This window comes from Galleria mellonella, unplaced genomic scaffold (assembly GCF_026898425.1).
Source record: "Galleria mellonella isolate WM207_F2 unplaced genomic scaffold, CSIRO_AGI_GalMel_v1 utg139, whole genome shotgun sequence".
Classification (NCBI taxonomy): Eukaryota; Metazoa; Arthropoda; class Insecta; order Lepidoptera; family Pyralidae; genus Galleria; species Galleria mellonella.
This window is the reverse complement of record NW_026441995.1, coordinates 2,357,654-2,383,531: the sequence shown is the minus strand read 5'-3', so window position 1 is coordinate 2,383,531 and position 25,878 is coordinate 2,357,654. Positions and strand designations below refer to the sequence as shown.

The 25,878-nt window shown below is 34.9% G+C and overlaps 2 protein-coding genes across 2 annotated transcripts; both read left to right on the top strand.

Moving 5' to 3' along the window:
- Window positions 1-3,244: 3,244 nt before the first annotated feature.
- On the top strand, window positions 3,245-14,058 carry LOC113509563 (lipase 3-like). The gene is made up of 5 exons (XM_052903473.1): window positions 3,245-3,427; window positions 9,666-9,870; window positions 10,816-11,186; window positions 11,613-11,765; window positions 12,835-14,058. The coding sequence occupies exons 1-5, from the start codon at window positions 3,284-3,286 to the stop codon at window positions 13,225-13,227; spliced, it is 1,266 nt and encodes a 421-aa protein (XP_052759433.1). The 5' UTR covers window positions 3,245-3,283; the 3' UTR covers window positions 13,228-14,058.
- A 2,581-nt stretch (window positions 14,059-16,639) lies between these two features.
- Window positions 16,640-24,270, top strand: LOC113509562 (lipase 1-like). The gene is made up of 5 exons (XM_052903489.1): window positions 16,640-16,906; window positions 21,406-21,610; window positions 22,039-22,409; window positions 22,826-22,975; window positions 23,817-24,270. The coding sequence occupies exons 1-5, from the start codon at window positions 16,763-16,765 to the stop codon at window positions 24,210-24,212; spliced, it is 1,266 nt and encodes a 421-aa protein (XP_052759449.1). The 5' UTR covers window positions 16,640-16,762; the 3' UTR covers window positions 24,213-24,270.
- Window positions 24,271-25,878: the final 1,608 nt, after the last annotated feature.

Sequence of the window (25,878 nt, the reverse complement as noted above, 5' to 3'; positions counted from 1 at the left end):
ACGTTCAAATCATTGCTCCAATTTTACATCGATCTCGTTAACAGATACGATTCAAGTTAGACTAAAGAGAACTGACACCCGCTGACAACCCGACAAGTTTCAGTTGTTCACAGTGGTAAAAGTGTTGAATGAAATTGAACATTTGAACATTTACATATATGTCAAAAACTATTAGATAGAGAGAGAAAAACTCTGCATTACCATCAGTGCCTAAACTAGGCCAGACCTGTATTTTGGGGACTAAAAATTTATTAACAGATACTTAACTAAATACGTACAAGCTCTTTTTTTCTCTCAGTATGGAGAAAAAAAAAAGTTTTTTTTTTACTTGTAATAGCAATAAAAATGTGTCTTACTATTATAAGAACTAACTCAGAAAATTTTAAGACAATCGGATAATATCTTTTTCTCAAACATGCTTGGAAATGTGAGCATTATTTTGACAATCTTCTTAGAGATAAATCAAAATTGCCGTACTGGCCAGATACATGCGGGCAGCGGCCGGCAAAAGTTGTATGAAAATCCATATCTGTCGTGTTTTGCGGCCAGATAAATTACTATATAAACTCATATCTGTCCTGTAATTTAAAAATGGAATGACCTTTTACTTCGAAACATGGCTACCAAGGAGGTAACTAATAAAAGGTTTTATTTAAATTTTCTAAGTTGGAACTGACTTGTAAATAGAAAGCTGTTTATTGAAAAAAAAAAACAAAGGAACATTATGAACATTACAAACATTACGCGTGAAAAATTATTATTGTTCGTTATTCGTCATTGAACTTAAAAAGTAAAATTGTGTTTTTGATTTCCGAACATTGTTTGAGAAAAGTACTATACAAGCCTTGGCCACAACTAGGCATTGATGGACTCACGTATGCGTGCCTCGGCTACGCCTCAGCCCACATTTAGACGTTCGTCCGTCAATGCCTCAGTTGCTGGCCGCTGCAGTATATAGTACATTAACTATTGCCTCCGGATTGACCTTGAAATTTCGAAAAATTAAATAAAAATCATGTTTCTTAATTTTTTTTACTGATTATTGTTTTGTTGTAGGATAAATGTAATTAATATAACTTTATATTAGAATATTATATTTTAATTAATTGTAAAGTTATAACTATTAAAATAAGTTTTTTTAGTTATGAAGTATTTTACTCTACATAAAAATCTTTTCTACAATCAAATTTTAGCATAAGTTTACGAGACTCAATCTTGGCTTTGATGAAACCCTTACTGGCTGATTTGATACGCAACCTTTCTGAAGCTTCAGTTACAATTTTCACTGACCTCTCCACGGCTTGAGTGTGACAAGGTAAAACGCACAAAAACTCTATTTTGTTGTCCTCTTCTCAAGCAATGAGAGAATTCAGTACGTCGCTAGAGATTTGCTTCAGGAAAGGTGATTCTGTAACATGATTCTGCCAGTCAATGAGATCATTATAAACTTTTGCGTCCATGTTTACATCTGGAACCTGAAATAGCCTCAATTCTTGAGATTATTCACCGCGTGATTTCAGAATACGACGCAGAGCCAATTCTCTTATATGATTTTCAGGGTCTGATAACATTGCTAGCAGTAGATTTCCAGTAACTGTTGCGTTGTATTACCGGATAGGCTTGTTGGTTTCATGTAGAATAACGCAGGCTATAGCTACAGCTGCTCTATCTGATACTCCGTACCGATCGCAGGTTTGGTACAATGTAATAAAGTTCATAGAAACAGAAAATTCTATTTTCGGGTTTCTTAATTTTGTGGGTTGAAAATCTTCGCTTTCGCTGAATGTATTACACACAGAAGATGGTGAACTATTGATTATAGGAGTAGTGTTAGTTTCGGCTTCGGTACTCGTTTGTGTGCGAGTTTTTTTTTTTGACATTTCCTCTTTGGTTTTTTTTTATACGTTTTTTTGTTTTTCCTTGTTGTTGCACGCAAACATTTGTGTTTCCTATTATCATAGAAATACTATGAGGAAATTTATTTTCTTTAGGGTAAGTACAGGTGGTAAAATCTAAGCATTTGCAAGAAGAAATATCAAATAAAACTTTGCTGGGTGCGAGAAAGTCTTCTAAACGCTTTTTAATTATTTTAGGATGATTTTTTAAAATATTTTTTAATTTGAGGTTTAGTTTTAAGCATTTGTTGCACCCTTAAACCCTTTCTGCCATATGTTTTCTATTTTTACGGTGACAATATTTGTAAATTCTTGAAAATTTGATTCTTTTTTGTATTTTTGGATATGGCGTGAATTTACAGGGTATAGAGGAATAACACCTGAGTTCTCAGGAATGGCATCGCATGGGAGTATCACGGGCAAAACAGTATACTTTAACGGTTAACATTTTCCATCAGGTGGGCCGTCAGCTTGTTTGTCATTCTAAGTTGTATAAAAAAAAAATTCAAATCTCGTCACTCATAGCACTTCATTACTTCTTCATAAGTCGGAACCATATTATCTTTCAAGTCACTTGTATCACCGAATATTATGAACATTATAAAAGCTTCTAGCATTTCAAGTACGATTCATTTTAAAAAATCACAGTAACACACCTTTGTTCTAACAAAATGCAGCGCAACTATACGACTAAATTATACTCTTTGCGGTTGTTAGTTTAATAAAATATTTATACTCGTACCCACAATCGTTGTGTGTACGTTTTTGGTGCCGTTTGTAATAATAGACGTTGTACGTAAACATAAGCATTTATCAAAGTATAAATGGTGTACATTTATTATTCAGGTTACTTTGATAAATCAGTTTCAATTCATTGAAAATACCGAAACTTTGAACCTAATCCGGAGGCAGTTATACTATACCGATTTCAATTATATTTTATATACGTCATACTAATCCCAAATGACAACATATTATGGCTATTAGAATACATAATGCAAAAAAAGTGTTTTTTTGACCCACCCTAGTAGAGGGTCGTAAATGTAGTCGCGCCATGTAAAATATTGAAAAATACTGGCTAATATAGATAAATATATAAAATGTAAATAATATATAAACAAATAAATCAAATATAAAAGATGATTGTAATGAGTTCATATTGTGAACATTAAATTTTTTTAATGATTTCATGTGTGTACTTTTTATTTATTTATTTATTTTCAAACCAACCAAATGTTTAAGTAGAATTTATCTTTGTAATTAACATGATTGATTGGTCGTTTCTAAAAACAACTATCAAGATAATCTTGATAATGAATTATTGAAAAGCGAGTTACATGTGTTTGTTGTGGTCAGTGGTGGCTGTGGCAGTGGTAGGCGAGGGCAAAATGTTCAAGTTTCTAATCTTTGCGGTGCTGGTGACAGCGGCAGTAGCGCGGCGGTCGCCCAATGCCGACTTCGCGGAGAAGTACTTCCAAAAATACGGAGGCAGATACTCGACCGACGTGATTGAAGATGCACTTCTCGATGTCGTAAGTCTTGGTCATTTTTGTGCTGTTTTTATTCTATATTTTTTTTATAATACGTAGAATTGCATTCAAGCTGACGGTCCACTTGATAGAAAGTAGTAACTGACGTATATTTATATTTACAGCACCATGGTTAGCACAGCATTCTGTGATAACCACGTAACCAACAAAGAAAACAACAATTGCTTGGAAATCACAGTGAATTCATCACTGCGATTCCCAAGAGCATGTTAGCTTATTCTATGTCAGGACCACATGGCAGACAATCCTAAATGAGTTATTTTTTAAATGAGGACATTTGGAATTGCCTCTACCTTCGATCCCTATCACTGTATAGGTTCTACGTTAACGCAGACTGCTTCGTGATAGCTATTAATCCTGCTCTGAAAATTTCAACCCAAGTCCGTTCAAAGATTGATACATAAATACATGCCACCGACTTACGTCAGGCCATTTATGGAGATCAGTGTACATAGTCTCTCACAAATAAAGACGTTTACGATATGTGTTATTAATCTATTTAATCTTACTTTAGCGCATAGCCCCATATTTCAGAACTATTTTTTTTTTATATATTTATATTATAATTATTTTATTTGCTTTTAGAACTTGGAATGTCAAAAACTAAAAGGTTGAATAGCAAAACAATAGTAGGTATATTTTTTTATACAACTTTGAATGGCACACAAGCTGACGGCCCACCTGATGTAAAGTGGTACCCCCCATGCGTTGCCATTCCTGGGGACTCAGGTGTTATTCCTCTATACCCAGTAAATTCACGCCATATCCCACCCTTCAAACCATAAACCGAAACACAGCCATGCAAACACAACTGCTTCACAGTTGAAACACGAATGGAACAGAGGTACTCAAGCAATCGACTTTTATACAAAGTCTCCCTCGGGTAATATTAAATATCTGAACAACTGGAAATATCTACAAATGGTGCACCTTTAAAAGAAAATAATTGACTCTAACGGTTGAAGATAAAATAAAACATGACAGTGCGAATCCTGTTTCCTACAGTACAGGCTCAATCTATTCTAGGAAACGAAACGATAGCGGAATTAAACTAAATAATTCTAATCGGACAACCAGTAATATGGACTTCCGTGAGATAACGCCTAGTTCAGTAAAACTATTCTATATACATATATATATATATATATATATATATATATATATGTATATATATATATATGTATATGTATATATCTTCCATATATAGACAGTGATTTTATTATATATATATAATATATATAATAAAATCACTGTCTATATATGGAAGATATATAAGAAAATCTATTATAGGGGGACTTTATGAAAGCAATAGAACTCAAAATATTGATTTTTATAATTTTTGTCTGTATGTCTGTTTATTATCACATGTTTCCTGTATACTCTCTGTATTGTCTCATTTTTTTTGGTGCAATTTATTTTTCACTTTTAAAAACCCGCGACTGATCGCGATACTGATGGGAAGTGATAATGTGGTTTAAAGATGGAGCTTGCGGATCCATGAATATGACTATTTATATTTGCCTTAAATTAATATTTTACTAGAGGGAGACTTTGTACAAAAGTCGATTGCTTGGATACCTCTGTCCCATTCGTGTTTCAACCGTAAAGCAGTTGTGTTTTCATAGCTGTGCTTCAGTTTGAAGGGTGGGATATGGTAGTGAATTTACAGAATGCAGAGGAATAACTCCTGAGTCCTCAGGAATGGCAACGCATGGGGTGGTATCATGGGCGAAACAGTATACTCTGTCATGTCCATGGTACTGCTCATGTCTATAGGCGACGGTTATCACTTTCCATCAGGAGGACCGGCAGCTTGTTTGCCATTCTTAGTTGTATAAAAAATATATATAGATTATATGTGGCTGGAAAAAAATAAATAGAGAGAGAGTTTTACCCCTTGGCATATCTATGGCATATGGATGAAAAATCTTATCTCGTCTAATAGTCTGATATTGAAAGGGAAATGTAAATATCCAAAGTTACGGTCTTTTTTTTGATGGGTGAAAATGGTATGGTAACCCCGCCTGCGCTAACGGTATACGCTGGCGGAGCACCTGTGAAGGGTGATAGATGAGAATGAAAACAGGCCAGTTAGCCCATCATGATGAATTCATCAGGAATAAATCATGATAGTTTCCAGGGGAAACCGCGAGGTTCCGCGAGGAGGTCGACCTGGTTGGGTATATTGCTAGCAATGGAATTCTCAGTTTCCATTACTAACAATCCCTTTCCCCCCAAGTTACGGTCTTAGAGAATGATAATGGAACGGTAACCCCGCCTGCGCTATCGTTACCTATAAGCTGACGAAGCTCCAATGAGTGCCATAGGTAAGAATGAAACCTGGTTAGGTAATCCATTGCAATGGATTCAACAAGAATTAATCACAGTGGTTTCCAGGAAGAACTGCGATGAAATTTGACCTGACAGAGTATATTGCTAGCAAGGGGAATTAAAGCTCCCATTATTAACAATCTCTCTCCTCCTATCCAAAGTATCTATAAACTTAAAGGTAGATGAAAAGTGATCAAGCATTTCCTTTCCCCTCCACAGATTTTTATCAGTTACCAAATCTGGACTCACTTCACCTTGAACCATATCATCCTTCTTATATCTATCCATTTTTTCGGTTGTTTCCTTCTTTTACATCTATCCACGTTTATATTATTATAAATATTATTTTTCGTGGTGAATTGTCCATAATAAACTTAATAGACAATGTTAAGACTCTCTTTTGACCATTTTCTTCGTTCTATTTTCATTTTTGACGCTATCTCCTTTAATTCGAGTTGACCTGTAGCCGGTCTCCTATAGCAAGGACAGAACGCACAGTTATTTACACGACCTAGAACCATTAAAAAAACACAATATTAAAACTATATTTTGAAAAAAAAAATTCTTCTATGACTATAAAAGTCACCATTTTTTATCATTAGAATCATGGCCTTGAAATGAATTGTCTTACGTCTTATTTTTTTATAATATTTGCACTGTTGCGCTTCGCAACTCAATAAAAAGGTAAAAATAATTTAGGTATACAGAATGATACGATAGGCGGTTTATCGCTAAGCAATACCAGACAACCTTTGGATAGAGGACATTAGAAGACAAAGATAAGGTTAAAGATAGGATAAATGACGCATTATAATATAAAAATAGATACATACATAGTTATATATATATATAAATAAATATATAAGAGAAAGAAAGATGAAGATGTAGAGAGAAAGTTGATCTTATTCTGAAGCTAATATTTGTATTTCTTTATGCAATTTAGAATGGAAAACAAGCTGACGGCCCACCTGATGGAAAGTGGCAGCCGTCGCCTATAGACATGAGTAGTACCATGGACATGCGTTGCCATTTCTAAGGACTAAGGTGTCATTCCTCCGTACCTTGTAAATTCTAAGCTATGACACAGAGGTGTCCAAGCAAACGACTTTTGTACAAAGTCTCCCTCTGGTAATAAAGGAAAGAGTAAATTCAATAGAAGATTTTGTTTATATTCTAGTAAATAATGTACTTTATACCTTCATTTTTAACTTTATATTGCACCTTATATATATACAATTTAAGATCATGTTCCACAAAAATGAGAAGTCAATTGTAAAGAAATCGGTTATTTTTATTTCAAAACTGAAATACTAAACCGATTTTGGTAAAATTTCTGCGAGACCGATCTGTAAGTATATCCTTTCAGATAAACAAGAATTTTCTAAATCAATTTACAAATGATGGAGTTATGAGGTGTCCTCCGATGTTAAAAAATAAAACCAAAGTGAGAACTTTTTTTTGAAGTCGATTGAAAATATAAAATGACAATTAGGAATTACAATGTAGTAGGACATCTTTTGTTATTGTATATACATAACAAAATATAATATTCGGTAGGGCAATATTTTGACTTTGGTTAAACGATAACAAATATGAGTTATTTGTTAGTGGCATATAACTACTGTATTGAGGTAACTAGGGATTAAACACTTCGAATAAATAAAGTGAATTCTCTCTTGAAGAAATCGCTGCACGAAGAAAGGAACACCTTCATGCAGCGATTTAAAGAAGAGAAGACGTATTCAAAAATATTTTATATAAAATATTTAACACAGAAATTTTATGAAGATTCTGAGATATACATTAATAAAGTGGATGTTTATAAGTACCAAGACAGGGCTATAGACTGACGTTACATAGTAATGTGGCATGTGGCATCTCATCATAGGACTATGGGACTTATTACTACCTATCTCGTGGATGTCGTAAAAGAAGACTAAGGGAACTCGAGAGATGGGCAACAGCGTTCCTCTTAAAACATCGCTAAAAGCCTAACCCCTAATCTGCCGGGGGGAAAGGGATTGTTAGTAATGGAGACTGAGAATCCCATTGCTAGCAATATACCCAACCAGGTCGACCTCCTCGAGGTTCTCCCCGGAAACTATCATGGTTAATTCCTGATGAATTCATCATGATGGGCTAACTGATCTGTTTTCATTCTCATTTATCACCCTTCGCTGGTGCTCCACCAGCGTATCCCGTTAGCGCAGGCGGGGTTACCATACCATTTTCACCCATTAAAAAAAACCCCTAACCTGCTTGCCAAGCGTGACAGCCACTGGCAACACCTACGTTAAGCAGTGTATAGTTATACAATAAAATTCGACTCCACGAAATCGTAGATTCGATTAGATCGTGGATTTCTATTGTATTTAATGTTGACGCTATCATTTATTGTTATAAACTTTTATTTATCTTGCATATATTGTATCGTGACGGTAAAATCGTACGATATCGTGAAGTTCGTATTGTATCTATCATATAAACCGTTATCTGTCTACTTCTGTATAAGGGCCTCTTCCATAGATTGAAGGGTTTTGCTAACAGTTTCCACGCTTCGCAGGCAGATTAGCACCCGAAGTTAGACTTTAGTTATGTATTAAGAGAGACGCTGCTGCCCATCCCTCGCCTTTTACGATACCTATGGGAAAAGAAGAGATGGCCCATTCTATACTGGGATCTTACAGATAAAATGCCCAATTGGACCCTATGAATACAACGTACATTTGAAACCTTGAATGTGTGGAATTGACGTACTTATCAATTATATGTATTAATATAAATAACAAATGAGGATTTAGATAATAACACAATGAAACAAATGTATGCGTATATAAATATTTATAAATATGTTAATATTTCCGGTGTATAGATCGATTATTTAGAATAGATAGTTGTAAATTATTTGACATGTGTAGATAGTATGTATACATAGAGATATGATACCAGAGAGAGACTTTGTACAAAAGTCCTTAGCATGGGTATCTCTTTCTCACACGTATTTCTGCTCTGTACCTGCGGTTGCATGGCTGTGTTTGGGTTTGAAGGGTGGGATATGGCAGTGAAATTACAAAGTACAGAGGCATAACATCTTAGCTTTCAGAAATGGCAACGCATGAGGAGTATCATGGGCATAATAGTGTATTTTGTAACGTCTATGTTCATGTCTATAGGCGACGGTTACCACTTTCCAACTGGTAGACCGTCAGTTTATTTGTCATTTTAAGTGTCGTAAAAAATTAATACTGATTATAATGTAAGAATATAATATCCATTAGATTAAAGGATTTTATACAACTTAGAATGGTAATCAAGCTGACGGCCCACCTGATAGAAAGTGGTAACCGTCGTCTATACACATGAACAGTACCATGGACATAACAGAGTATATTATTTCGCCCATGGTACTCCTCATGCGTTGCCATTCCTGAGGACACAGGTGTTATTCCTCTGTAGCCTGCAAATTCACGCCATGTCCCACCTTTCAAACCGAAACATAGCCATGCAAACACAACTGCTTCACGGAACACGGAACAAGGAACGGGACAGAGGTACCTAAGCAATCGACTTTTGTACAAAGTCTCCCTCTGGTAATTTTACTACCACCACAATACCACATCAGCCGTTAATTGTCTCCTGCTTAACATAGACCTCATGTGGAGTTTTTGCCAGTAGTTGCCACGCTTGGCTGGCGGGTTGGCAACCGCAGTTGTCTTGGTAATGTTTTAAATGGGACGCAGCTGCTCATCCCTCGACCATTAAGTTCCCTTAGTTGCTTCTTACGACACCCACTGAAAAGGAAGAAGTGGCTCATTCTACGCCAGGATCACACGGCTATACTAATAAAAATATCCATATATTAATTTAAAATTTCCTATTTCTTTTCCAGCCTGACCTAATTACCAAGTACCGCTATCCAGTGGAAGTACACAAACTGGTTACAAAGGATAAATATGTTCTGGAACTACATAGAATCCCTCACGGCAGAGACAAGAACAACCAGCCCGACCCCAATAAACCGGTTGTCTTCATCATGCACGGTCTTTTGTCTTCGTCAGCTGAGTTCGTTGTTCTGGGACCTAGGAGAGCTTTAGGTGAGATTCTTTAAAGATTATCATCCTAATAATAAACTATGATATTAGTCAAACCTAAAACGTACGAAGTGAAGATAGTTACTTACCATCAAATGAACTGCATGCTCGTTTGCTTCATATGTTAACTATAATTTTGCCAAACTAACTCTCATCATCATCAGATCGATCTCCACGCGGCTTGAAAATCGTGTCTAATTCTTCTGAATTCTTCTTTTCTCCCGTTAGTCTTATTATTTTTTTGTTACGCCTTCACCAGAAACAATTTTAAACGTTCCTCTCTATTCTAGGCTTGCCTAAAAGAGATCGCTATTTAGCGATAAGGCCACCCATTGTTGCCTCTTTATCTTGCTTTGTTGTATAATTAACTTTATGTAATTCAGTATTCATTTTGTTTGTGTGCATATTATTTATATTAATAATCTGTATAATTATTTGAAGGGAGAAATAAAGAGTTTTTCATTCATTCATACTTTTAGAATAATAAAGCTACATTCGTATATAATTGGTTTATAATGGAGATTCACTCAGTAATGAAAGATCGGTGGGTTTTCTTCTCTAAGTTATTTCATTAGAATTATTTTGTTTTATTCCGCTAACATTAGTATGTGTGTGACTGCCAACACTTGAAGAATGACCACCATTATTATCATCAGAAGCTCCACAACCTTCTCTTTCATATAAATCTCTAAATGCCATTTTATTCACGCGTCTTTTGCGATACATGTTTCACTTCTAAACGAGGCATCTCCAGGCAGATTATGAGATTGCTTCTCGGAGCCTAGTGTTAGTTAGTTTTGTGGTAGTCAATTTTCGAGTGTTGGCAGTCACACACATGTTAGCGGAATTAAACAAAGTAGTTCTATTCAAACAACCAGTAATATGGGCTTTGAAAGTTTTCTTCTAGTTATGAGATGGATAGAAAATTAATTAGTTTTTTGCTTGCAGCTTATATTCTCGCTGAGGCTGGCTACGATGTATGGATGGGAAACGCCCGTGGCAACTATTACTCTAGGGAAAATCTTGTTATGAGCCCGAACGATCGGCGTAACGCCGACTTCTGGAGATTCAGTTGGGACGAGATCGGTAATATTGATTTACCTACCTTCATTGACTATGTTCTGGAGGTGACTGGCAAATCTAAATTGCATTACATCGGGCACTCGCAAGGCTGCACCGCCTTCCTTGTCCTCAACTCTTTAAGACCTGAATACAACGAGAAGTTCCTATCGTTTCAAGCTATGGCGCCTGCTGCATTCTTCATATATAATGAGATGGATCTACTCCGAAATTTGGGACCATACGAGGCACCTGTTAAGGTACGAATGTATATTTATATAATGCCATATAATAAATCCTAACATGACAATGTTTATACTTAATACATATATAAGAAAAAATACATACATATAGAGTCATCATAAATATATATTTTTTAAATCTGTCTTTGTGTGTTGGGATTAACATAAACAAAAACTGCTACATTAAATTAAATTGGAATGAGCAATTTGTTAAGCAGATTTTTTTATTTACTGTGGATTTACATTACCATGATACTGATAGGTGAGGATAAAGTGAGATCAATTGATTCATCGAAATGACTTTCAGATACTAATAGACCACGACAACTTCGTGTTGAAATTGCATACAATTATAATTACCTGTCAGAGTGTAATATTTTTTCTTTAAATTGACTTTAAAAAATTAATAATACTATTTTGCAACTGTATTCTATTTGTTTGCAGGATATTACTTATGGGGTATTGAAAGTTGGCGAGGTATTAGGTAAAAATGAAGTTACAACATGGATTATTGTACATTTATGCCGGGAAGGCACCCCGTTTCACGACTATTGTACCACTAGAATCAAAGGAGATAATGAGCCTTATATAAATTCTGTAAGTAAGACACATGTTATATTAATTTCAATACAGGTCCGCTTACCCTATTCTTGAAGATTAAAGTTTGTTACCTCCATACCTTCTATTCGTAGTTCCACTTCCTTTTTTAAACAAGCACAGATGTTTGGCAAAAGGAACACAAATTGGATTCAGATTTTTTTTTATAAATGAATATAAAAAAGCTAAAGTGGATTATGAGACGATAACAAAAAGTTAGGTCAGTTAACCCAAACACGATAGTTTCCAAAGAGAACTGCCAGGAGGTCAACCTGTTAAAGTATAGTCTTATTAATGAAGTCTAACATCATCATTACTAACAATTTATCCCTCCCTTAGGGCTGAGATATCCCTTCAAATTATTTTTGTAATTGAAAATACATACCACTGTGCTAGGAGCTATATTCTACAGCTTCGCCTGTGATGTTAATATCTTAATATGACCACAGGCTAATAAAAAGGTTATTAGCTAACAAATAAATAAATGAAATTGATTACCGTGTTCAAACTAAGCGTGGGTAAAGTGAATACCGATCCAATATCTATATATTGAGATTCTCTGGAAATTGATGCGGAAAAAAGGTCCTCATCCATTACAATATCGCCCATATCAGTCGGATATCTATTTTCGAATATGTCAAAAGTCTGTTATCCATTATAATTTTTTGGATAACATACTTTTTCACATATTCGGACCAGAATATAGGTATTGTAACTACAATATATATATATATATATATATATATATATATATATATATATATATATATATATATATATATATATATATATATATATGCTATACCCACCCCTAGTTCAAACAGACCAGCAATCTCTTCATCTTTATTGTATTAGTGTAGATGTAAACTGACTGATATCTTCTTTGACATATTAAAGATTATTTTGCATGGGATGCCTATCCTCAGGTATATTTTTGCGTATAACTGGAAATTGTTACAAGATCCCGGGATGGGCACTTGTCAATTCTGGGATGAGCAGGATCCACACGACCTCACCTCAAATACGCCTATGGGTATGGGTATCATTGATATAACAATTTTATTTGCAGACTTTAACACCTTTAATCCTCGGACATGCACCAGCCGGATCATCACTGCTCCAGCTCGGACACTTCAGCCAATGCTACAACAGCAAAGATTTCAGAAGATATAACCATCTACCAATCAAGAATATTGAGCGTTACGGTCGCCCAGTACCGCCTTCCTACGACCTCTCCCAAATCACCACGCCTGTATACATCCATTATGGATTGGGAGACATCGTGACAGGATATAAGGACACCTATCATCTAGCTAGCAAATTACCCAATCTGGTTGGTATGTATGAAGTGAAAAGACCGAGTTTCAATCATTTCGACTTTGTCTGGGGCGTAGATGCTAGGGAGCAAGTGTATGATACTATCGTCGGTATTCTACAAGAACTAGATGGGAATAAACAATGAGAATGAAGCATTTGAATGTAGTAAAATTATAATTTAAAATAATAAAAAAAAAATATTTATCATAATATTGATATTTTTTTTATTTGATCTGGTTAGGATACTATATATGTAGGTAGATACAAAAGTTGTGATTAAAAAAATGATGTTACTATTTTAGTGTTAATACTTACTAATTTGCATACATATATACTATTATGTGTAAGTTAGTACCTGTATTGACTTTGCACAGGTGCAATTTGTAAATATAGAAGTCCTGTAAAACAATATGTAAATAATCGTGAAAATTATATTAAAATCTGTTGTATAATTTAAAAGAAGTATTTTTATCCCCTATAAATACATATAACTTCTGAGATGATGATGATGACGCTGATGAAGGGGATAAAGTGATAGATGTAAACAGCGATTCTGCTTTATTTACTTAATTTTTAATAAAGTAAAAAAAAAAAATTATTACATTTATTGTTATCGTTTGTTGTTGATTTGGTACTTTGTCGACTTATTGGTTTTCAATATAGTTGAGGACAAGTCTGTAACTATCACGCGGATTGTTAGTTGTGTTTTTATTACCAGAAAGTCAGTAAGAAATTAATTTTTCAGTCACAGAGGTTTATAATATGGCTTACTTTAGGTCTCTTAAACTAAGTGGTATTTTTTTCCTTATTTGGCTTTGACGTTTTGTACTGCCATTAGCTATTTCCAAATATAAAAAAAGATATATAAATTGTATAGATTTATTTCATATAGGTTGATTATATGTATCTGTGTTTGAATTATGTCTGATTGTTTTACAATGTTACTTAATTGTATTACAATTATTTTGGATTTTTTTTTTGGTTTTTCTGTTATTTACCCTAACCCCTCACATTCATTGCTAGCAATATGCTTTATTAGGTCGACCTCCACGTGGTTCTCCCTAGAAACCATCGTGAACAATTCTTGTTGAATTCGTCACGATGGGCTAACTGACCTACTTCATCCTCACCTATCATCCTTCACTGGTGCTCCACCGGTGTATACCGATAGCGCAGGCGGGGTTACCATTCCATTATCATCTATTAAAAAAAAAACCCCTCACATTTATTTAAGTGCAGGTTTTATAAATCTTATTAATATAATATATATGGAAGTTGATAATAACGGATTGTTTGTTTCATTTCACGCAAGAAATACTGAACTGATTTAAATGAAATTTGGTAAAAAGATAAGTTATATTTCAACTTAAAACATAGAATATATAGTATATAAAAATTGTATAAAGCTATTAGCTATTAACTCCTATAAACGATCATACATAGATGGCGCTGTGGATTATAGCTAAGGATTTATTTATTTAGTGACAGTAACGTCGTTTAAATTGTATTCCTTTCCGAGGTTAGATAACATAATAATCTCAGTTTTTGAGATTATTTCTCTGTAGAGCGAGATGGTAAACTACTGTTACAGGTTTTTCAGCTGGGAGTGCCACCTCTATAAGTGAGAACAAACAAAGCTTAAATATAAATCGTTTCCTCCAATAGATTACAATAGTGAAACTTATTATTAATACAAACAATTACAAGAATAAATTAGATACTGAGAAAACAATGGGCGGCCTTATCGCTAAGAGCGATCTCTTCCAGGCAACCTTTGGATGGAGAAGTGTAATTATAGACTGAAGACACGAAACTCTGTTCGTTTTTTAAATACGTATTACATACAATCTATGTACCCTGTGATAAGATAAAGCAATCATGGTCCAAATCTTAGTCTTAGGTCCCATAAGACGAGTGTAATATCTAAATTGATAAGGTACATCGCTTTATGATAAATAAGGCCTACTTACACGATAGGCATTGTTTTTTTTAATGCGTGATAATGGAATATTATTAGGTTATCAGTATTCAGTGGCCAGTGTACGTAGATGAAGATAAAAGCAGGTCAGTTAGCCCATCTTTACTAGTTTCAAATGATCATGTTGGTATAAAAGAGGAACGGTGCTGAGGTATACCTGATAGGGTGTATTCTTAGCAACGGGATTATTAATCCAGCATTGTTTTTTATTATTGTTAAAATCTATGAAAGGTTTTTGTAAAGAAAGAATTAGAAAAATGCCCGGAATAATGTAAAAATGGAATGACAACGCATGGGGGGTATCATGGGCGAAACAGTATACTCTGTTATGTCCATGGTACTGCTCATGTCTATAGGCGACGGTTACCATTTTCCATCAGGTGGGCCGTCATCTTGTTTGCCATTCTAAGTTGTATAAAAAAAATGTCCATAGTACTGCTCATGTCTATAGGCGACGGTTACCACTTACCATCAGGTGGGCCGTCAGCTTGTTTGCCATTCTTAGTTGAATAAAAAAGTTAAACCGTTATCCTATTTCCTTCAAATGAGCCGTCCAAAAGCATACCATTCTAAGTTATATTCGTATAAAAATATCTTTTGATATAATAATAATAAACTTTATTAACAAATACAGGGTTACACAGTTACATGTTTTTTGCCCTAGCTTACAAATTAGGGTAACCTGTGCCTTGTAAGCCAGTTCCTTCCAACACACAAGAACTAGTACTTTGTATTTGTACATGCAGAACTAACAATATTAAGCTACAAACATAACAAACATGATGATAAATAAGGGGAAAAAAAATAAATTATTGTTTAACTATAAGATTACAGTTAATTAAATTTTTTAATCTGTAACGTTCAGTGTGTGGTGTGTGAGAAGGTGAACAGTGTGTAAAGTCTTATTAATGAAGTCTAACATCCCCATTACTAACAATCCATCCCTCCCTTAGGGCTGAGATATCCCTTTAAATGATTTTTGTAATTGAAAATATATACCACTGTGCTAGTAGCTATATTCTACAGCTTCGCCTGTGATGTTAATATCTTAATATGACCACAGGCTAATAAAAAGGTTATTAGCTAACAAATAAATAAATGAAATTGATTACCGTGTTCAAACTAAGCGTGGGTAAAGTGAATACCGATCCAATATCTATTTATTGAGATTCTCTGGAAATTGATGCGGAAAAAAGGTCCTCATCTATTTCAATATCGCCCATATCATATTTATTTTCGAATATGTCAAAAGTCTGTTATCCATTATAATTTTTTGGATAACATACTTTTTCACATATTCGGACCAGAATATAGGTATTGTAACTACAATAAATATATATATATATATATATATATATATGATGATGAACATGATGATAAATAAGAAATTACAGATAAACAATAATAAAGAAATTATTGTTTATCTAGAAGACTACAGTTAATTAATTTTTTTAATCTGTAACGTTCAGTGTGTGGTGTGTGAGAAGGTGAACAGTGTGAGTGTGTGTATGTTTAAAGTGAGAGGAAGAGTGCTATTAATGTGTATACTATTTTGTTTGATATATATAATTAATGATAATATCAATTAACAGCGTAGACATAATATCTAGATAGATTAATTACAAGGCAAAATAATTATTTATTGTAATCAGTAAGTTATAATTGCTAGGTAGTACAGGACGTTACATTTTGGTTTACTAATATGTTACCGTTACTGTTCGTAACATTAGTGACGGCGGTGGCGGCAAGACGGTCACCCGGTGCTGATTACGTCGAGAATTGGTTGAAGCAAGATGGTAATAATAGGTACTCATCAGACGTTATCGAAGATGCACTTCTTGATGTTGTAAGTGTTTTTTTTTAATGGGTGAAAATGGAATGGTATATGTGTGTTAAAAATAAAATGGACAATTTTAAGATCGTGTTCCACAAAAGAAATCCTCTTCAATCATGGCACAACTTTTTATTTTGATTAACATAAATAATTAAGATTGTAATTAAAAAAAAATATCTCAATTGTAGCAAAATCAATTATTTTAATTTCAAAACCAAACTATTATATCGATTTTGATAAAATTTCTACAATGCTAATCTGTTGGTACATCTTTTCAGATAAAAAGAATTGTCCAAATCGGTTTATAACTGACAGAGTTATAAGGTAACAAACACAAATGAATCGACCGAATTAAGAACTTAACTTCTTTTTAAAATTAGTTTTAAAATAATTAAATATATAAATATATAAATTATTTATTTTAAATATATAAATTATTTTTCATAATATAAAAATCTTATTGATTTTTTAATTTACTTTACTATTGTATTGACTGTTTTTTTTACAAAAAAAAATACATTGGCGATTGTACACTTAATATGACAGTAATGGCTGTGAAATTGCAGGAAACATAAACAAGACCATATTCCTCAGGTATGGCACTGCATGAGATAAATTTAACATATCTGTCACGCCTGTCTCCCATTAGGGTAGGCAGAAACAATGGAACGCCAAATGCTTCGATTCAAACAAACCTCTTTCGCTTCTTCCACATTCATCAATCTTGTCATACACGCTCGTCGGTTACGGGTACTTTTAATTTGGCCCTTCTTCAGCACGTCGCCTATTTGGTCGACATACGTCCGTCTAGGGCGGCCCCTACCGACATCTCCATTCATTCTTGCTCGATAAATCTCTTTCGTAATTCTTCTTTCATCCATCCTCTCCAAATGACCAAACCAACGCAACATTCCTTTTTCAATTTTTGTCACTACATCGTCTTTCAGTCCACACTTCTCTCTAACCACACTGTTTCTTACTCTATCTTTTAAAGTAATACCACACATACTTCTCAAAGCTCTCATCTGTACAGCATTTATCTTACTTTCATGCTTCTTCTGCCATACCCACGATTCGCTTCCATACATGAGTGTTGGTGTCAGTACTCCTTGAATTATAGCAAGGCGAGCTTTGCTCGATACATTTTTACTTGACATAATCGAGAGCAGTGCACCGTTAACACTGTTTCCCGCTTTTACTCTCCTCTCAATATCTCTGTCACACTTCCCATCCCTCGTAAACAAAGAACCTAAATATAGAAACTCACTCACTTGCTCTACTTTTTCATCTCCTATCATAATCTGGCATGCCGTTAAACTTTCATTCCTCTCAAAAACCATTACCTTCGTCTTCTTCGCATTTATTTTCATACCTTTTCTTGCATACGCTTCATTTATTATAGTCACCATTTGTTGTAATTCATACTCCGACGATGCAAAAAGTACTTGGTCGTCGGCGTATAAAAGAGTCTTAAACAGAGACTCATTCATCCTGAATCCACAATTAGATCCTTTCAAATCGGTCAAGCAACTGTCCATAAATAGGTTGAACAGCCAAGGAGACGCTACACAGCCCTGTCTAACACCGCGTTCAATGCCAAACCAGTCTGTATAGACTCCATTTATTCTGACACAGGCATTTGAATCCTTATATAAAGATTTGAATGCCCGTATCAAATGGCTGCTCACCCCATACATTGCCAGTGTTGACCACAGTTCATTCCTCTCCACTCTATCATAAGCCTTTTCAAGGTCAATGAAGGCGCAGAAAACCTTCTGATGTTGAGCTAAGGTTTTCTCTGTTATGCACCTTAAGGAAAAGACTTGATCCGTACATCCCATACCCTTTCGAAACCCTGCTTGCACATCCTAAATTTTACTTTCCGTCTCATTCATCACTCTTTTAATCAAAATCCTAGCATACAATTTGCCTACAACACTAAGAAGGCTTATTCCGCGGAAATTTTTGCACTCCTGCTGTGACCCGCTGCCTTTATATAGTGGCACAATAACAGCTTTGCTCCAGTCACCTGGAACACAACCGAACCGCCAACATTTATTGAACAGCAGACACAGCAGGTCTACAATGATTTCTCCACCTTCTTTAAGCATTTCGGCAGATATTCTATCGAATCCCGCTGCTTTACCAAATTTCATAATCTTCATTGCATTCATTACTTCATCCATACTTATATCACTTTCACTGTCAACTTCTTCGTCCATTATTTCATTTTCAACATTCTTTCTTTCACTTCCACGTTCAAATAAACTTTCAAAATATCTCTTCCAATGATCTAAGACTTCCTTTTGTTCCGTGATAACATTACCATCCATATCCCTTATCACGCCCATTTTCGGATCTCTCTTTTTACCTCTAGCTGTTCGAACTAAATGCCAGAAAAGCTTTTGATTAGCTCGAAAATTTCTAGAGAATTTCCTTTCATACTCATCCTTACATTCCTCTTTCTTTTTGTTTACTAATTCTTTAACTTTCTTTTTCATTACATCATACTTCTCTTTTGCAATTTTTTCAATGTCACTTACATTACCTTGCATTCTCTTATTAGCTCTGGTAGCTAACAAATCCATCCATGCCTTTTTCTTTAGAGCCACCATTTCTTTCACTTCGCCATCCCACCATACATTCATTCTCATCTTAACATCCTTCCTCTTACTTACACCACAAACTTGAGTAGCTATATCAAAGATTCCGCATTTAAATTCCTTCCAAAATTCTTCTATCTCATAGTTATCTTTCTTCAGTAGCTCTCTAAATCTTTCATTCAATCTTTCTTGATACTGATTTCGAACCTGTTCTTCTGTCAGTCTCTCTACTCTTACTCTTTCTATTTCTGACATACGAACACGTGGACGATGTCGCCATTTATTGAATAAGCCACCTATTCTCGATATCACCAAAAAGTGATCGGTTCCGACATTCGTACCACGATAGACTCTTGTATCCTTCACTTTCGCTCTCAATCGTTCATCCACAATTACAAAATCAATCATACTTCTCTCAGTTTGCCTTTGCCATGTATACATATGAATCAGTTTGTGACTAAACAAAGTATTAGTCACCACCAGATTTCTCTCCAGGCATACTTCTAATAAACTTTCACCATTTTCATTCACTCTTTTATCTCCAAACATTCCTAAATTCCTTTCATATCCATCGCGACGGATTCCCACCCAGCCATTAAAATCACCTATCAAAATAATTCTTTCATTCTCCTTACATTTAGTCATAATCTCTCTTACACTATCCCAGAAATCCTCTCTGACCTTTGGTGGCTTGGACATATCCGGGGCATAAGCGCAAAGGAGAAAAATACGGGTCAAACCAACTTTCAGTCGTATCCAGAGGAGTCTAGGACTTACAAATTCAAATTCTTTAACAGATGCATTCATTCTCTCTGACAAAATAACTCCCACTCCTTGGCTGCTTCTTTCAGAGTCATTAACTCCAGACCAGTACCCAGTATATCGGTCATAAGTAGTAATAGAGCAGCCTTTCTTTTTTGTTTCACTTACTCCTAATACATCAATTCTTCTTTCACTCATCATCTCACATACTTCGTCTATTTTACTATCCATACCTCCACAAACATTCATCGTTGCAATTTGGCATTCCTTTGCCCTCTTTTTGCCATTTGGGGAAACAGGGGAGACATGACGTGACCCGTGGCATAACGCATCGCCGTCGATGAGAAATTTGTCCCCCCCAGATACGATGGGACTGCCTGAGTTGCACTCAGGGACGGATTCTCCGGCAGTGCCGGTACCCTCCTGGGGTAGTTGCGTTTTAATTTCTCTTATCATTTTGAAAAAGAACTGCTCTTCTTAACATCGGATAGGGAAAGGAAATAGGTTACATTGGGAAAGGAATAGGTTATAAGAAAAGGAGGTGATAAGTGGAAAGGAACTATAGGAAAAATGGGGGATACTACAGCTACGGAGAGGACATAGGTTTTGTAACTGTAGTAGCTATGGAGGCCGGGGTTGCGTACCCGTATGCCCTTACTCCACAATCGGACAGATTAATAGAGAGGACATCCCATATTTAACATTTTTAAAACAGGAAGTCAAAGAATGCAGGTGGCCAAGGATCGTTCCCTATGGCAGTCTATGGGGGAGGCCTATGTTCAGCAGTGGACATATAACGGCTGATATCGTGATGATGACTTCTATAATACTATCTGCTTTTGGGTTTTAAAGATCATTTTTATTTATTTATTTATTCATTAGTACAAATATGTGTACATGGCGGACTTAATGCTAAAAGCATTCTCTCCCAGTCAACCATAGGGAAGTGTCAGAGTACTCGAATGCGGTACTATCATATTAGTAGATGTTTAATAAATTACTGGGAATAATTCTATTCAAAATTTTACTTCCTCTCACGCAATAAGAAGAAATCTTATAGATATAAAATATACTTGACGATAATTCTATTGATATTTCCGTTAAAAACAATAAAATCTGTAAATGAAATTATTTATCTACTTTTAGCCTGACTTAATCGAAAAATATGGTTATCCACTTGAAATTCACAAAGTAATTACATCTGACTATTACGTTTTGGAAGCTCACAGAATACCCCATGGCAGAGATCAGAATAATGAGTCGGACACTAACAGGCCTGTTGTGTTACTCATGCACGGTCTTTCATCTTCGTCGGTTGAGTTCGTTGCTGTGGGACCGGCCAGTGCTTTGGGTAAGAATGCTTTGAAAATTGTTTTCAAAACTGATTCTTCTCTCAGTTGATGGTATACCTTAACAACCATATTAAAAAGCATTCGAGGTTCAAAACGTGCTTGCTGTTAGTCGAATAATCATATTATATATAATAAATATTAAGTCTTACTTGCAAAAAGTCAAGTTCTCTTATAGATCATTTCATTTCGTGTTTCAACCGTGAAGCAGTTGTGTTTGCATGGCTGTGTTTCGGTTTGAAGGGTAGGATATGGCGTGAATTTACTGGGTACGGGGGAATAACATCCGAGTCCTCAGGAATGGCAACGCATGGGGGTATCATGGATGAAACAGTATACTCTGTTATGTCCATGGTACTGCTCATGTCTATATATATATTAAGTAGATTTGACATTTAATTTCTCACGGCAAATTTTTTCTTTTTCTCAGCTTATATCCTCGCAGAGGCTGGATACGACGTATGGTTGGGCAATGCTCGAGGAAATTATTACTCCAGGGAAAATTTATACTTAGACCCAGATGACCGGCGTAATCTGGACTTTTGGAGATTCAGCTGGGATGAAATCGGCAATATTGATTTACCAGCTTTCATAGATTATATCTTAAAAGTGACTGGCCAGTCAAAATTGCATTATATCGGATACTCCCAGGGCTGTACGGCATTTCTCGTCCTCGCGTCTTTGAGACCCGAGTACAATGAGAAGATCATTTCATTCCAAGGCATAGCCCCGGCTGCATTTTTCGTATACAATGAAAATGCCTTTTTGGACATAGTTCCACCATATGAAGCATCCCTTGAGGTAATCACTTTGCTGTTATCTTTGACAAGATTTCCTTTAATGTAATAACTAGCGGTTTAACTTACGTATAATCGGGTTGAGAAAGCTCGACTAGTTTCGAAACCATTCGGGACCTTTAATTTTGCCTTTAATCTAAGCTAGGCGCGCAGTTAGGCTGCGCTTGTGTCACAGCCACTTAAGATTGAGGGCCCTGAAACTAGTTCTCAACTAAATTACACGCAAGTTAAACCAGTAGTTCTGACATTAAAAAATAATGTTTACTTACGAAAATTTTAACAATAAGATTTTTTTACTTTTATGACAATATTTATATTTTTACAAAATGCATAATCCACATGTTATGTGTTATAAACATCATAAATGATTAATGATTTAGTTGGTACGATTTAAAACAAATAAATTTATTGCTTTTTCAGGATATTGCCAGCAAGTTAGGTATAGGTGAGATATTAGGTAATAGAGAGCTCTTTATGTGGTTTGCTGTAAATCATTGCATTGAGGGCAGCGTACTTCACCGTCTGTGCAGCATACTCGCGATAGGAGGTGATACGACTTTTTTCAATACGGTAAGTGTGTAAGAGTACACCATACATACCTGAGTCCTCAGGAATGGCAACACATGGGGGGTATCATGGGCGAAACAGTATATTCTGTTACGTCCATGGTACTGCTTACGTTTATAGGCGACTTACCACTTTCCATCAGGTGGGTCGTCAGCTTGTTTGCCATTCTAAGTTGCATAAAAAAATGGATAAATTTAGTAGCTCTGATCCACTCGGTCGAAAATGGCGGTGAAGTAACAGAGTACACAGGCGTAAGATAATTGTCCTTACGAATGGTAACGCTTTTTCTTTTAATGGGTGATAATGGAATGACAACCTCGCCTACGTCATTGGCCTATGCTGGCGAGACACTAGCATGCAGTAGAAGAGTATAGATAGATACTCTTTTTTGTTACCTTCAAAAGATTACTTTAGATACAAACAATTACAAGAAATAATCACAACGAGAAAACATAATAGGTGAGGATGAAACAAGTCAATTGACCCATAGTAAAGTCATAAATAATTAACCAAGATGTTTGTCAGGGGAAACCGCGGGTAGGTCGATATTGGTAGCAATGGAGCTGTTAGATCCCCATAACTAAAAATCCATCTCCCTCTATGCATGCATAGGCATCAGAATATATTCTGTAATTTCTACAGTCCTGTTTATGTCTACAGACGACAGTTACTTTACATCAGGTGGTTAGTCAGAATTCATGGTAACCATTGTAATTTTTCATATGTTCATCTTTCTGAGAACAAATATTTTTATAAAATTCATTTTAGATTCAGGATTTTTGTAACTTTGTCCATTTATTATTATTATATTTATTACAAGTAGTGTCATTATTTACATTTGCAGACGTTATCGCCAATATATTTCGGCCACACTCCAGTCGGCGTCTCTATACGACAAGTTATTCACTACGGCCAGTGCGCCAATAGCAAAGAATTCAGGAGATACAACCATCTACCGATCACCAATATAGCTAAATATGGCCGCCCAGTACCACCCTCCTACGATCTTTCCCAAATCACCACACCGGTATATCTTTATTACTCTCTGGGTGATACAGTTGCGGACTATAGAGATATTTTATATTTAGCCGATAGATTGCCAAATGTAGTTAGTTTGTATCAAGTAGAAAGACCAAGTTTCACTCATCTGGATTATGCTTGGGCGATTGATGCAAAAGAACAAGTGTATGATAAGTTGATCACTTTTATGAAGAAGGCTGAAGCAACAAATAAAAATTAATTCTAAGACTCATTGTATGTTAATTATGTTTGAATAAATCTAATGGTATTTTAAAATATATATGTATTTACTTTTATCTATCTTCGAGCCGTATTTCTGTGCGAAGAGAATCGATTTAGAGACTCTATTGTAAATCCTTACATACATCTCCTGCTTCTTTAATGGTCAAAGGATGAGCAGCACCGTCCCTCTTAAAACATCACCGAAGTCTAACTGCGTTTGTCAATTCCTTTGCTAAGTGTGGTGACGTAGCAGTGGGCATCTAACAGCTGATATGATGATGGTGAGGGTCTATTGCTTCACATTTGTAACATGCTAGTTCTGGAGACTTGACTACACTCTCCGGTGTTTAGTTAACACGGGTTATTTGATCATATCTTGCCGTAATAATTTTAACACCTTATTCATTAAAACTAAAACGTTCTACAAATCTAATTGAATTATAAGATTGTTTTTTAAATTGAGAATTTAGAGCAAAAGAATAGGATATAACACTTCTATAGCTAAAATAAGTTAATGAGAGTTTTAATGTCTTCATGAAAAAGAGGGTAACAGTTTTTCTGTATGGTCGAATTATGATTGACGGCAATAGTGAAAAAGCGCCGGTGATGATATAGGATCATTGGGAATTATACTTGTGAATATATTTATATATTATAACTTCTTTGTACTCCAATTTATTAGTCCTTAAATAAATAATTTTACCAATTGGTATTAAAAAAGGAAGCTAGCAAAGTTCGTATCAGTTATTAAACGCTTCTATGAAATGAGTATGGCTAGTTTCAGTTGTAAACATTTAGATATATTTTTACTATATCTAAGAAAGTAGAAAAACTAAAGACATTTTCGAAGCCATCTCGAAGCACAGATAAGCTTTTAATTGAAATTATCGGGCAGTTCCACTTGTCCTTATTACTCTGTGACCAGTAGGCAATGTAAACGCTGACGCAGTAGTAATGTAACCTTCTTTATTCGTCTCTTTAATTATTGAAGTATTTTGATACTTTATTTTAAACTAAGAATTTAGTGCAAAAGAGGAAGATCTTGGAAATTTTTTTTTGTAACAATGTTTAAAACAGACATTAGGTGTGTATAAGACTAAGCGCCTGCGCATAAACAGTACGCAAACTTGCGCATGAATTTTATATAATTTAAAATGTATTTCATTTGACTTGAAGATTGGCTCTCATCTAGTTCAGTTTTAAATGTGCTTAACTATAAAATATGGCCAAAATATGTTCACAAAAATTTGGACCCTTTAAAGGTGTAATGACACCTTTAAAGAGTCCAAATTTTTGTTGACATTAGAGGAATCTATTATAATATATACACAGACATACGACCGGAAGGGTGATATCAAAATGATCTTTTTTTGGTTTTCGTTATTAAAATTCTGAGAAATCTAATGTTTAGATATTAAACCGGAAAGGCTATATGTATATATCGGAATATATAATAACGAAATACATTCTCGGTATTATTTCATATCGCCTATTTGATATTACCTATGCCTACTCGTACAATAAATCTAAAAATTAGAATTTTATTATTAGGTACCTATTTATCTTGTTAATACATTAATTATCTTTTTTTTTTAAATATGATATATCAGACACAGATAACGACATAAAAGGGTTAAAAACTTTTATAATTTTCGTAGTTATTA